We start from the raw sequence: 14,368 nt of genomic DNA, 5'->3' as shown, positions 1-14,368 counted from the left end.
CAACGTGAAAAAAAATGGATCATGTCACTTTTTTCAGTGCCGTTGTGACTTTGAGCAGTCACTAAAGGAACTGTTGTAAGTCGAGGACTACCTATAGATAGTCCTTGCTGATCTATAGTTTGAGGAAATAGCTGGATCTAAGAAGAAACTGGATTTCTGGAGGGTTCATACAAACAAATCCATTTCCGTGTGCATTACTGCATAGGATGCTTAGCCGATATGTAACACATTCCTATGGATGCCTTCCAAACATCTTTTTCTTATTTTGTGGATGGGGAAATACTGCCCTCTTCTGTAAGATGGGAGTTTGAAGGAAGTGCAGAACCCATTTTCCTTGAAAAGCAATTTTAGAAGCCGGGGATTTGCATAGGCCAGGGGTAGGCAACCTTGGCTCTTTTATGACTCGTGGACTTCAATTCCCAGAATTCCTCAGCCAGCCATGCTGAGGGGAAAGGGAGAGGTTTCCAAGCTGAGCCATGCTGGCTCAGGAATTCTGGGAGTTGAAGTCCATGAGTCATAAAAGAGCCAAGGTTGCCTACCCCTGGCCTAGGCTGACTAGGACAAGTTCAACAAAGGAGATCTTTCTTCATTCATGAACACAACGGGTGTTTCTATCGATGGTAGAATGAGGTTTTATATTATATGGAAATCTGCACAACCTCATAAACAATATCATGAACACTTCTTCCGGATATTGACTTAATTATACTTTCTATAGACCTACCTTGAAAATATGTGGCTTATTAACTAGGACTAAAGTTTTATATCTCTTCACAGTAAGCTTACAAATTGTCTAAATTATTTTCAATAGAAAGAAGTCCATTAATCAAGAAAACGTGACACAGGCCAGAATTTACTTCCTCTGGCTTAGGGGTAGGCAACCTTGGCTCTTTTATGACTCGTGGACTTCAACTCCCAGAATTCCTGAGCCTGGCATGGCTCAGCATGGAGACCTCTCCATTTCTCCTCAGCATGGTTGGCTCAGGAATTCTGGGAGTTGAAGTCCACAAGTCATAAAAGAGCCAAGATTGCCTACCCCTGCTCTGGCTAACTCTCTCTCCCCCCCACCCCAATTCCTGAACATTACTACCAAGAACTGAATAAATTGGGGGGGGGGAATCTTGCTGTTTTCTTTTTAAATAGTTAATGATTGGGAATGTGCCTAAAAAAAGCCTCTCTTCCTGGTTGGAAATTGGGACTTCAAGCCTCTGAACTCTGTTTCATAATGCTTGGCTAGCAATATCTACCCTTATGAGCCATTTAGTAATTGAGTAGTTAAACACAATCAAAAGCCTACTGGAGGACATACGTAGTTTAAGCCATGGTTGTCCAACCTTTTAGCTTGCCAGGATATGCATTGAGTGAGGAGGAATTAACAAAGTTCCTTTTTTTAAAATAGTTTTTATGTTCTTGTGGGGCCGCATTACTAATTGGTCTGCGGTCCACAGGCTGGACACAATGGTCAACCTTGGCTCTTTCATGACTCGTGGACTTCAACTCCCAGAATTCCTGAGCCAGCATGGCTCACCTTGGAAACTCTCCCTTTCCCCTCAGCATGACTGGCTCAGGAATTCTGGGAGTTGAGGTCCACGAGTCATAAAAGAGACAAGGTGGCCTACCCCTGTCCTAATTGAACCATCTTAATTAATGCCAGAGACCAAGGGAGGCAAATCGTGGGCAAGGGAGAGAATTCAGGGCGCCCTGCTTCCAAAAAATATATATGTCCTTATAGCAATCGAAATATCCCATCCTACAAGTTTGTCTTTCCCTTTTACAAACATGGAGATACGTTTCCATGAAGCATCCAGATAGGATTGATTCCACTCAACTAATTATGCAGAGAAGCCAGCCTTCTCTGTTGGGCACAATTCATACTTGAGAACAATTAATCAGTGGAACGGCTGACCATCTAGAGTGGTGGATGCTCCATCGCTGTAGGTTTTCAAAATTAGGCTGGACAACCATTTGGCCAGGATGGTATAAGGCTCCTGCCTTGAGCAATGGGTTGGGCTAGACTAGAAGACGTCCCTCCCAGCCCTATTATTCTATGTTCTACAAGCAGTTCCACTCTGCCCTTTAGAAATGGGAGGACACCCTTGTATGGCTTCAAAGACGTGTTGCCTTTGAAGATCTACCCAGCAGTCAGCCGTGATGGCAGGTGTTTCTCAACCTTGGCAACTTTTAAGAGAGCCGGACTCCCACTCCCAGAATTCCACAGCCAGCCTGCTGGGGGCTGTGGAATTGTGAAACTTAGGAGTCCGGCCCTCTTAACGTCGCCAAAGTCGAGAAACACCGCTTCCTGGTCATCTGTCGGTTAGTTTTATGTTGTCCTTTTCCGCTGCTGTGCTCACTCAAGCCATGCAGGCAATGATCTGGAGACTTCTCTGTAGGGCTAGGATAATCAGGAAATAAATTAGAGATTGTTGTTTATTATTCTGTAGAGTTCATCCTGAGAGGGATTTTTCCTTTAAAGTCAGGTTTGAAATGCTTGAAATAAATACCAGGGCCTAATACAGGTAATCCTTGACTTAACAACAATTCATTTAGTGACCATTTGAAGTTACAACATCACTGAAGAAAGTAATTTAGATGTTTTTCACACTTACAACCGTTGCAGCATCCAAACGGTCACATGATGCAAATTCAAATGCTTGGCAAGTGGTTCATATTTATGACGGTTGCAGCGTGCCGGGGTCACACGATCCCCTTTTGTGACCTCACAAGCAAAGTCAATGGAGAAGCCAGATTGACTTGACACCCGTGTTTCTAACTTAATACCCACAATGATTCACTTAACAAGTGCAGAAAAGAGGTTGTAAAATAGGGCAACATTTATTGTGTCACGTAGCAGCACAAATTTTGGATTCAATTGTGGTCATAAGTTGAGGACTACCCGTATATAGAGTTGCCAATTGAAGTCCATTCCCTGTTTGAAAAAAAGATACAATTTTCTCAAAAATGTTTCTCCTTGGGATTTAGAACTCAGAATTGAAAAAATTCCATAGGGTAACTATTGCAACAAGTATAAAGGAAGTGGATGTGTAGAATGAAGGAAATGCAGTTTGGCTGCCCCTTAAGTTAAAAACAGTAAACAAACCACTAAATCTCCAACATTGTTCAACATCTGCCTTTCTGTCTGTTGTTGAAGAAAACTGCAGATTTAGTTGACATCTTTGCAATCCTTGAACTAACATGTGGCAGATTGCTGTGGAATGATGACAGCAGTATGTTCCCAATTCAGGAGGAGCTTTAAAATGGTTATGCCCAGTTTTTGAAATGACGAACTAGCAGAAGGCATGTAATTACTCCAGTTGTTACAAGCCATTCATCCTCTTATAATCGGATGTCTAGGAAATGAACACAGGAACAGAATTTTTTTTTTTAAGATTGGGATCTTATGATTAAAGATGTTCTACCTGCACTGGATTTGAAGGCAGAATTACAGCCTGGTACAAGAGGCAAGCCTGATTAGGAGTGATATAATCTCTACATTTTCTTCCGAACAGATGTTATGCTGTCCAGTTCTTAGCTGTTCATAAATTCAGATTTGAAATGTCCATTGGAGCAGTTTTGAGATTACTTCAATCAAATCTTTTTTCTGCATGTTGTGTATTACAACATTACTATGGCATTAATTTAAAAGTGAATTTGAAATTTCTCTCTCTTGGGCTTCTGATAAATGTAAGAATATTAAAAATGGGGGGGCTGACATAGGAAGTTGAATTGGGTTAAGATATAATTTAGTACCTCTTGTGTGCATATATTTAAAGTAGCGTTATGCTAGAACTACTGTTGAGTTAATATCTGGATTCATTTGGACTTAACTGTGTTTTTTTCCCCCTGTAAACCAAATGCTCAAGACAGAGAAGTAGTTTTAGAGTAATTTATGAGTTACCTGATTTACATTATTTCAACCAAGCAAATTTTCCATGTAACAAATTAATTCTTCCTGATATAAAGGGAAAGTACGTCATCTTTTAAGATAAGCATTTATATAAATGAATTTAGCTGTTTTCAGTTATACAAATAGAAGTATGCTGATATTACCAACAGTTTTAAAGTTGGTATTTAAATAGAAATAATTAGGCTCATTTAAAAAGTTTTTAATTGAAAGAATAATAATCTCTATAAGTAATTTTAGCATATAAGGATACATTGAAATAGATTTCTAAAAGTTCTTCGTTATGACTGTTACTTTGGGGAAACTGCATCATATCACAGCAAATCTACATATTAATTTGACTATAAAATCCAATGTATTAAAAGTAGCATAACCTATTATAGCATTATGCTTGAAAAGAGTTGCTTATTTTCTCCTTTTTTTAAAAAAAATGTTGGCTTCCCCCCTCCCTTTAAATTATTTTTATAACTACATTTGTAGGACTGGATTATTACCATAGCAGCCTGCCCCTATTCCTTCCCTCCTGTTTCTGTTAATTACCGGTACTTCCTCCTTTGAATATTGGTAAAGGACAACTTTTTGTGGTAAAATGCATGAGTGTTTTCAACAGTTCATTCAATAATTAGAAACATTTCTAAATAAGCATCTGATCGGGAATGGCATTACAACCCTAATTAAGTACTGCAGCACATTTCCTTTCAAAACAGGACAACTTACTGTACACAGGGAACACCTGCTGCCGGCATCAAACGCCCTTCGCCCAGTGCGCTCCCACAGGGAGGGTCTGCTCAGGGTCCCGCCGGTAAGAGATTGCCGGCGGGTGACACCCAGGGATAGGGCCTTCTCGGTGGGGGCGCCTGCCCTCTGGAACCAGCTGCCGGTGGAGCTGAGAACTGCCCCCGACCTCCGTTCGTTCCGCCAGGGCCTGAAGACCTGGCTCTTCGAGCTCTCGGGCCCAGGCTGAGGACTAATTTATTTTAATTGGGGTTTTATTTATACAGGGATAAGTTTAATCTTTTTTAAATTTGGTTTTTAACTTTTGTATTTTTGGTTTTTAATTACCCCGTAAACCGCCCTGAGTCCCTCGGGAAAGGGCGGTATATAAATGTAATAAAATAAAATAAATAAATAAATAAATAAAATATTTAGAGTGAATCTACTAACGCTCTTAAGATAGGCCTTTTCTGGCTGTGTAAGGCTGAAGATGTTAAGATTCTAGTCTCTGCTTTTTGCGAGTCTTTAAGAATCTTGGCTTGTCCAGTTGTATAATGTAAAAGAGTTATGTATGTGTGTTTGGTGGAAGTGGGAAACCTTGATTTGAAATTGAAGTTCTTTTGCCTGTTCTTCATCCTTTCAGGCTCCCCAGGAAATGAATTTAATAACCCAGCCAGCCATCTACAAAACACATTAGAGAGTCTTTCTAAGTATGAAAGGCCAAGCCAGGTTGTTAAGGACCAGGATGCTGGAAAGAAGGGCACGGAAGCGCATACTAAGAAAGGAAACGATGAATCGGAGAGCGATTTCGAATCGGATCCCCCTTCTCCGAAGAGTAGTGAGGAAGAAGAGGAAGAACAGGAGGATGAAGAAGTCTTGCAGGGTGAGTCTGGAGACTTCATTGACGACAACGACACAGAACCAGAAAACCTAGGCCAGCATCCCCTTCTCATGGATTCTGAAGAAGACGGAGAAGACGACGATAAGCACAGTTCTGACTCTGATTCTAACCATTTTAGGCCTGTAGAAGAGGTACCTTGCAGCAGATACAGAGAAGGACCTGGCAGTACAGAAAGTAGAGAGACAGTTCTTCCCTGTCCTTCATCGGCTGAGGTCCCGGCTTCCAGTCTGAGCCCCAAGCAAGAATTTGATGTCTTTGGGGCGGTTCCATTCTTCGTGTTGCAGCCCCAAGAGCCAAAAGATGCTTCTCTCCAAGTTGCCCCCCGCGAGCCAGACCAGGATGACTTCGACGTCTTTACCAAAGCCCCCTTCAGCAGAAGAATATCTCAGCAAGATGAGCCGGTTTCAGGTCCCGAACCTCAAACGTCTCCCGTTTCCCCCAAAAGCGTGGACGTTTTCGGCTGCCTCCCATTCCAGCCCGTTTCCCTCCAAAGGCCCGGTGAAACCAGAGAGGATCTGTTCGGCCTCGTCCCGTTCGAGGAGATCACGGGGAGCCAGCAGCAACCCAAAGCGAAGCAGCAACAACGGAATCTGCAGAAGCTCTCTTCCCGTCAGAGGCGCATGAAGCAGGAGGGGTCCAAGAGCAACGGCAAGCGCCACCACGGGACCCCCACCAGCGCCAAGAAGAACTTGAAGCCCAGCTATCGGACGCCAGAAAGAGCCCGGAGGCATAAAAAAGCTGGCCGCCGAGATTCCCAAAGCAGCAATGAGTTTCTGACCATTTCTGATTCCAAGGAAAACATAAGCATTGCCCTGTCGGATAGCAAAGACAGAGTCAACCCCTTGCAGGGTGACGATAATCTTCTGGATCCCTTTGGAGCCAAGCCTTTCCATCCAGCGGAAGGGCTGCGTCACCCCCAACACCAGGGATTGGGTGATAATCGTGGGGATCACAACACAGCAGTGCCTGGGAGACCCAGGCAGAGTTCCTTACTTGGTGGCCTCCATTCTGGCGACGGTGTAAAATTAACAGATGATTTTGGAGCTGTTCCTTTCACCGAACTCGTGCCAAGTGTAGTGTCTCAGCAGAGCCAGCAGCAACAGGCAATAGAGTTAGATCCATTTGGGGCAGCTCCCTTTCCTTCCAAACAATAGACTCTTTTTAGGAACACCTGAATATTATTTTTTTTAAACTTGGATTTAATACGCCACTGTAATCCATTTACTTCGGTTGAGAAGCAAATGTTTTATTTCTTAAAGTACAACGTGCTTGCTTCTCTGCTGTGACTCGATGAGATTTTAACATCTGCAATGTTAAAAGAGGCAAGATTGGGATGATAAAATGGCGAAAGTTTGAATAGAGGAAATCTTTCCGAAGGTTAGGTCAGAAGATCACTGAGGATATTGGCTGTGACTAGAACATTCAGAATTGCATCCTGCATAGAGGGCAGTCGCACTTGAATTAATGGAGAGATGGAAGGATCAGACTGGGTCGACGAATGAAATAGGATCTTATCGGTCGGAGATTGAGAAAATGCCTAGAAAAGCCAGGTTTATCTAGAACTGCTTCTGTGTACCTCATCTTAAAGGTTTTTTTTTTTTTTTTAGAAAAAACACCCTCTTCTTAAATCTCTGAAAATCAGAGCTTGCTGTCTTGATACTGGTTCCTAACCCTATGTGAAGAAACCCAAATCTTTCTCTCTGCCTGAGCTGTGCTTTTTCACAGTTAAGTGCCATTAATATAAAACAGGGATTGTTGTAATTCTTAGAATTTCAAGAACTTAGCTGGGGATGTTGGAAGTGGGAATGGAAATGAGAATGCAGCAGCACTAACAGTTAACTTCTGCAGCACTTTGAAGATGGCCATTTGAGAAGAGAGCTTGGCTGACTTGCATGCCATACCAACGCATACCGTTTTTGAGAAGATGGGGGAAACAGCCAGAAAATTGTAGCAAATTCAGACCTCTAAAGAGTTTAATCCAGAGTTTTCACCCCATGTCTGCTCACTTTACCGGGGGTTTTGTATTTCGTATAAACTGTATATACCCCAAAAGGTTTTTAGTCTTCTAAAAATGGTTCTCACCTAATTTTTGGAATGCTTTCTGTATTACCTGATTGTACTTTTCTAAGACTTTATACAAAACACACCACCAATCAGTTTCCAACAAAAAGGAGGTTTAGAATTGAAGGCTTAAAAATGATGCTGTTTTGAGTCTCTTACCATTACTGCATAGTAAAACCAGCAATGCCTTACCACCAGGACCATGTCCTGATATAAGTTTACCTCTGAGCCAATTGGTGCCCTTGAGACACAGATTGTAACATTTGGAGAACTTAGGTGAGTAGACAGTACATTTTTGAACTTTCAGTCTGAGGAAAGGAACTCATTTGCTGTTGATCGTTCTAGAGCAGCTACGTTTGTTCAAAATAGCAATTGGATGTCCTGCAATTCCCTTTCAGTTTTGTGAAAATGGGTGTCTTTGAAAAGGACATGGTAAAGAGTTTTTTGTCACAAAGAATGGCCAGGATCCAGAGAACATGGCAGTATCTTTTTGGAGTACAGGGGTGTGTGTGTGTATGTTTGTGCGTGAATCAGAAATGTTAAAACATATAGCAGAAATTGATGTTTGCTCCCATGACGAAGAGCAATCCATTCTTAAAAAGTGAAAAGTTTCAGAAACCACTTCTGTCATTAAGTGAATGAAGGTTGACATCTCAGGATCCTTGCATAGGTATTCACACATATATGAATTTCAACCGTAGAAGCTACATGACCTTAACTATAGATGTGTCTGAGTATCATTTACATAGTTTAAATATCATTGTGGGTGGGGGGAAAGAGATTTCCAAGGGGGAAGCATTGGATGAATTTTCTTAAAAGATATCAAGTAGTGGCTTTTGCCCTCTAGTTACTGTATTAAAACATGAAGAAAATAGAGTAACTTTTGGATAATTTTCAGATATAATAAATATGAAAAGATAAAGGTTCAAGAGCCCTAGCCATACTTCAAAGTTGTTTTTTTTAAAAAAATGTAGTCATTTAGTCATTCTTAAAAGATATACTTTCAAGTTCTTGCTAAATTTGCTTCTAAATGTGCAGTCCATCTCTTTGCATGATACGAAATCGAAAGCCCCCCCAAGTCTGTTTTGCTACACAAAATATTGTGTAAAATTCAGTTAAAAATCAGCCACGCATGTTTCTCAGAAGACTTGCTCCTTTGTGCCAAAGCCTCAGATGTAATGTGTGTTGTACAATAACTCTCTTTCCAAATAACACTCATTTTGACCATGACTTGGCAACCAAATCAACTTGTGGACTTCAACTCCCATGGCTGGCTCAGGAATTCTGGGAGTTGAAGTCCACGAGTCATAAAAGAGCCAAGGTTGCCTACCCCTGTCCTAGCAAGAACGGTTACAAGCTGTCCAAAATCAAGTCATTAAGGACCTGCTAATTAAATGTACTGTATTTGGTTTTCACATTGGAAGGCTTTCTGTATAGGAGAGATGTCAGTGTGGGTCGGAGTCCCAGAATGAACGGAGAGCTGATTTGAATTATAGTCTCCATGTGATAACCTCATTTTATTTGAAAAGATGTATGTGCTTCAGGTGGCATAAAAGGAATGCAGCAGTTTGGATTCCTCACCCCCAACATTGCCATGCTGACACTTACTAAAATTAATGGGACAAAAAGTAATTTGCAGCTAATATGCCTAATTAGTTCGATAATGTATTTTTTTTTGCCTCACAATGTTATCTGCGTGATTACACCTGACAGCTGATTTTTTTTTAATATCTCCACCCAAACCCTTTTCATCAGAAAATCCTGATGAAATCAGATTGCTTTAAGTTCTTCCCAGTAAGCAGTTAAGATGATGATGATAATATTTGCCACGAGAAATGGCATTTAGAGTAATTGGGTCACTACGTTTTCTGTCTTCAGGATCCTAAATTGTGGCTTTGATTTGCCAGAAGGATACCCTTTGTATCAGTTATTGTTAAGTTTTATTCTGTGCATTTGTATGGACATATGAACATACGCTATACGGATGCATGAATTCCTGCACTTAATGACCAAAAATGGCACCAATCTATTTAGTGATGGGAAGAGCTGAAATAGCACAACTTTGTGATTTGCATCTGTTCATGTATTTCTCAGATAATTCTTCCCAAAACTGATCTGTGCTAGAAAATGCATAAGGTTGTCTTCGCCGTCATCTCTGATTGGTAGGACAGATTATCCAGTGGGGAACTTTACACCTACATGGCTCCAGCTGTGTAATTGGTAGACATGGATGAACAGATGAGATAAAAGAAATATATAGAGCTCTGCAGGATTGGGGTTGAGGATAACCTTGCGTCATTCACGGCCATCCGTAGTTTCACCAGCTTTTTTCCCCCCTTGCTTTTGAATAAGCTCTTTAATCTCCCTGCTTCCTGCACTTTTGATCAATCAGACTTTTAAAAGAATTTCATTTCCTAGATTATTGTGAGATTTGTACACTGATGATTTTCTGTGTGTGCCTTTGGTGGCTGAACTGGGTGAGCTATTGGTAGTTCCCATAAAGTTGATTTTCTTTGCCAAGTAAGTTTAATCATTGAATTCTGTGCTTCACGGAGAAAGGGGTTTTATTTTCTTTGGGGTGGGGTTAGGGGTTGGTTGCTTGATGGATGTATTTATCCATATATCTGAAGTTCACTCTGCTTTGGTCTTTCCTCCAGTAATAAGAAGATTGAAAGGTATCGATTCAGATCTGGCGATGGTTATCCAGTTTCCATTTTCACGAAATGATTAGACCTTTTCCTTAACTGTATAGGGAAATCTGAGCCTTTTACTAATCAGCTGTACACTTCATTCTGGAGGCTACACAGCTTTGGACAGAATAATTTACTGGTGAAATTATGGTACTGTTTTATGTTTAATTTGAAAATATAATTTCTATCTGTGGGGTCAAACAAAGATAGAAATCAAGGTGCTTCAGGGGAAATAACCCTCACCCCGTTATGACTGCATTTGTTACCTAAATGTGTTCAGAAGGTACAACTTTTGAGCTTTGTAACTTGAGATTGAATCTCTCGCCACAAATCTTGTAGATTGAAATATCAATTCGAGGCTACTTGCCTGGTGTGTTCTATCCAGATGTACTCTTTGAAGATGATCCTGCAACAATAAAATTCAGTAGCAAGCACCCAGGGCTGCCCAGAACTCCACTTTTCTCCTAACGATAACACACACACACACAAATCTACTGTGAGAATAAAAGGAGATAGCTACTACTGTGAGAATAGCAATTAGAGTTTATCAGAATATTTTTTTACATGACAGTGTATTTTTATAGACAGATGTATATAAAGCATACACACGCACACATCGTGTTGTCTCTTGAGAGTCTGTGATTTTAAATATAGCATTGCAGTCACAATCATTTTCTCGGCATTGGAAAACGAAGTGGAGCCAAAAGCTGCTAAAAGAATAATAAGGAAATGCAAAAAACAATGTCTTGTCTGGTTATTTTTTCTAGAGTGCTTTGAAGAGAATATTGTAAACCATTGCCAATAAGTTTCTGGGATAAGAACATCACTTAAGAATAAAATGATGACGTTTCATTCTACTTGCTGGCAAAAACAGCGTCAAGTGCACTTTTCAAAATTACACTTCCATTTCTTTTTTTGTTAGACTTGAAATTTCTAAAGCGTTGTGCGGTGTGTATGTGTGCATGTATGTGTATGGGTAACCACTAATACAGATCTTTTTGTGCAAAAAATGATGTACATGAAAGAACTTCCAGTCGTTACGTCAACCAGATGTTTCTGTAACGCCAACCACTGTGTGAATCTGCAACGGAGCTGGGGTGCTACGAGTAAAACTTGTCATTCCAGTACTATATGAAGATTTTTTTTTGTGCCAATGTGTAAGGTCTCCTTTGCATCTCCTTTAACTTAATCTTGTTCCATCCAATGCCAGCTATTATAATAAAGTCTTACTGTACCTTTTTCCAAGCATGTTTACTAAGATGTGCTAATAACATAACACGCGTGCCTGGCTGAGGAATTCTGGGAGTTGAAGTCCACAAGTCATAAAAGGGCCAAGTTTGAAGACACCCCTCCCCCTGCTCAACAGTACGGCTAGTTGTTTCAAACTAGTTTGATCTGTAGCCTACCAAAAGCCTCAAATTATAATTCTTGTCTTTATAACTCAGTGCTTAAAGAGGCATAAAGCTGCTCATTTTGTCCTCTTACACCATTCTCTTGGGATTTGCTAGTACCTCACAAGAATACGTAAGATTTTCTTTAATGGGCTTTTGAGCATGTGAAATAATGGCAGGATACTGAGTATCTGAGGACTTACAGCCCTACTTTTTTCCCCCCATACTAGGTTTTTCTGGTCCCCTTACCCAATTATTTGTTACTATGCAGCACAACAAATCGTACGTTTTTGGCAAACCGTTTATTGAAGCCCTATTTACACAACACCTACAGTGCAACCTGGTAAAATTGCCTTTATAGCCGAGTGCAAACAATTCTACTGACCTTCTTGTATAGTTAAAAATGTTAAGACGACGAAGTAAAACAAAAGCGGAGATAACAGGCCACGACACCTGCAGTTAACTGTGAACGTACAGTTAAGATTCCTACAGATTTCCGTAACGGTTGCCCTAGGCTAGAGGAATAAATCTGAAATAAAGCTGTAGCTTTCATTTTAGTTTCAGGCAAAAAACAACAATAAAGCATGAAACAAAACGGAAGGCATAGGAGATGGAGAAAGATGTTGGAGACGAATCCATTAGAAGAATTGGTTGCATTCACGATAAACCATAAACACGCCTTGTTTCTTCCAAAGGTATCTGGTGATTGCTGATAGCCATGCTTGCGGCTTCTGTGGCAGATCTTGGCACGTATCAACTTTGCTGACGCTCCTAGGGCAGTTATGGACTTAAGAGGTGGACATCTGGTATTGTTTGTTGAGTTTAGCTTCCTGAATGTGTCCAAAAAACTCGAGAGCAGCATAATGCCTTTAAAGCATAAGAACAACAGAGTGAGAGTTATCACTGGAATTCACTCCATCTATGCAGGGGGAAAAAAAAACAACCACTGCCAGTTTTTCTTTAAAACCTCCTTACTGAACCGAAATTATCAAAACAGAAGCAAGGGAGGGAGAAGCATATAGAGAGAAATTCTTACTTCTTTCAGTAAGCTTTCCAAATTTTAAATTTTGCTTCTAGCAATGCACCCGTGGCGATAGCCTTCATTTTTAATTTCAGTTAAATTAAAAGTCTGTGGAGGTTCTTTAACTTAAAATTGCTTCTTGAGTGAAAAAGAGGCACTCATTTGAAGAGCCTGCTGCTACAAGTACATCTTGAAGGCGGCTCTGGAAACTCCTTTAACTATCTCTAAAATCTGCTTTTATCAAACATTTTTTTCTGCAAAGAATATTCGCTTGATTTTCATTTTTTTTTAAAAAAACACAACAACATAGAATTGAATAGTCTTGCTTCCCTACGTTGAACAAAACGTAGTAAGCAAGTATGCTCTTACATGAACAAACTAAGCAACTGTTTTCAACCGTGTAAAATATACTGCCTGGATAGCCAAATTTACTTTAAGGATGTTTATTTCCATCTTGGCATTAGTTATAGGTTTTGTTCTCTATTGCACAAACACTCCGCTTGTTATATTATCGCATACAGGGTATGATAGGAAGAGGTTATAGGGGCCATGAGACGCAATATTAATAACCACAATAAAGCCTTTAATTCTGCTGTTTTTCAGTGTTGAGTGATACTTAACAGTTTAAATTGTAAGGGAAAAATACACATCAAACCCCCAATACGTTTTTAAAGGATAAGCCTGGAAACCCGAAAGCAAAGTTTGATCTGGCGGAAGAGAAAATGTGTTTAAAGGACGTTTTAGACTGGTCGACAAGTGAACTCTTGATTCTGCCTACTTAACGGAACAATTTACGTTCTGCCGCCTTCTTTCCACGTTTTGATTATTTTGCTTTATAACAACCTGGGCGCTGAGCATTTTAGATCATTCCCGACTCGGGGAATTTTGCACCTTGCAGGCCTTTCTCTCTTGAATGAAGGCTCCAGTGTGTACGCTAAATACCTGGAGAAATCCAGCTGCATTAATAGATTCCATGCGCATGGATAAGGACCATAATGCTCTGTATAGCAGGGCTGTCCAGCCTCAGCAACTTTTAAGACGTGTGGAGTTCAACTGCCAGAATTCCCCAGCCTGCCAGAGGGAATTCTGTGAGATGAAGTCCACTGGTCACAAAAAGTTGCCAAGTTTAGGCACCCCCTGCTCTGGTTTTTTCAGGGGTGAGTCTCTGGTTTTTTACTCCCGAGTCTCATCCCTATTCAGCAATAAAGCCTTTTTTAAAAAAAAAAAACATGCACCAAATAGTACCTCTAGAGAAACAGAATTGTAATACGTGGGAAAGACTTAATTTTACCCTTTTTACTTATAACCTCTTGAGGGAAACTGCTAATAGTTGCCAGACATAAAGAGAGCTTTAGGTCCAACTGCCGTAGGACTGGGAGGTTCTGCAAGGTAGCTTTCCTAAGGGCATGTTGCCTTGGTGGAGCAGCGGGCTAATGCCTCCTTAAGTAACACCAGCTGCCTGCAATTAGTGCAGGTTCGAGTCCCACCAGGCTCAAGATTGACTCAGCCTTCCATCCTTCCCAGGTAGGTAAAATGAGGACCCAGATTGTTGGGGGCAATTAAGCTGACTTTGTAATAATGCCGCTTGGGGTGTGTGTGAAAGCCCTAATAAGCAGGCATATACATAGAATGGAGGCTACTGCTAAGTTTGTAAGCCGCCCTGAGTCTTCGGAGAAGGGCCGGATATAA

General features: G+C 40.7%; 1 protein-coding gene across 3 annotated transcripts in view; it reads left to right on the top strand.

Annotated features, from left to right (window-relative positions):
- The window catches only part of BMP2K (BMP2 inducible kinase), a 69,084-nt gene extending 58,205 nt beyond the window's left edge, over window positions 1–10,879 (top strand). For all 3 annotated transcript variants that reach the window (XM_083367127.1, XM_083367126.1, XM_083367128.1), the window contains exon 16: window positions 5,259–10,879. In XM_083367127.1, coding sequence (XP_083223253.1) covers window positions 5,259–6,670 — 1,412 coding nt within the window. In that variant the 3' untranslated portion in view covers window positions 6,671–10,879. The remainder of the gene's footprint in view (window positions 1–5,258) is intronic.
- Window positions 10,880–14,368: the final 3,489 nt, after the last annotated feature.

This window comes from Vipera ursinii (genome assembly GCF_947247035.1).
Source record: "Vipera ursinii genome assembly, chromosome: 7".
Taxonomy (NCBI): domain Eukaryota; kingdom Metazoa; phylum Chordata; class Lepidosauria; order Squamata; family Viperidae; genus Vipera; species Vipera ursinii.
Note: the sequence above shows the minus strand (reverse complement) of the source record. Positions and strands in the feature narration are given on the sequence as shown.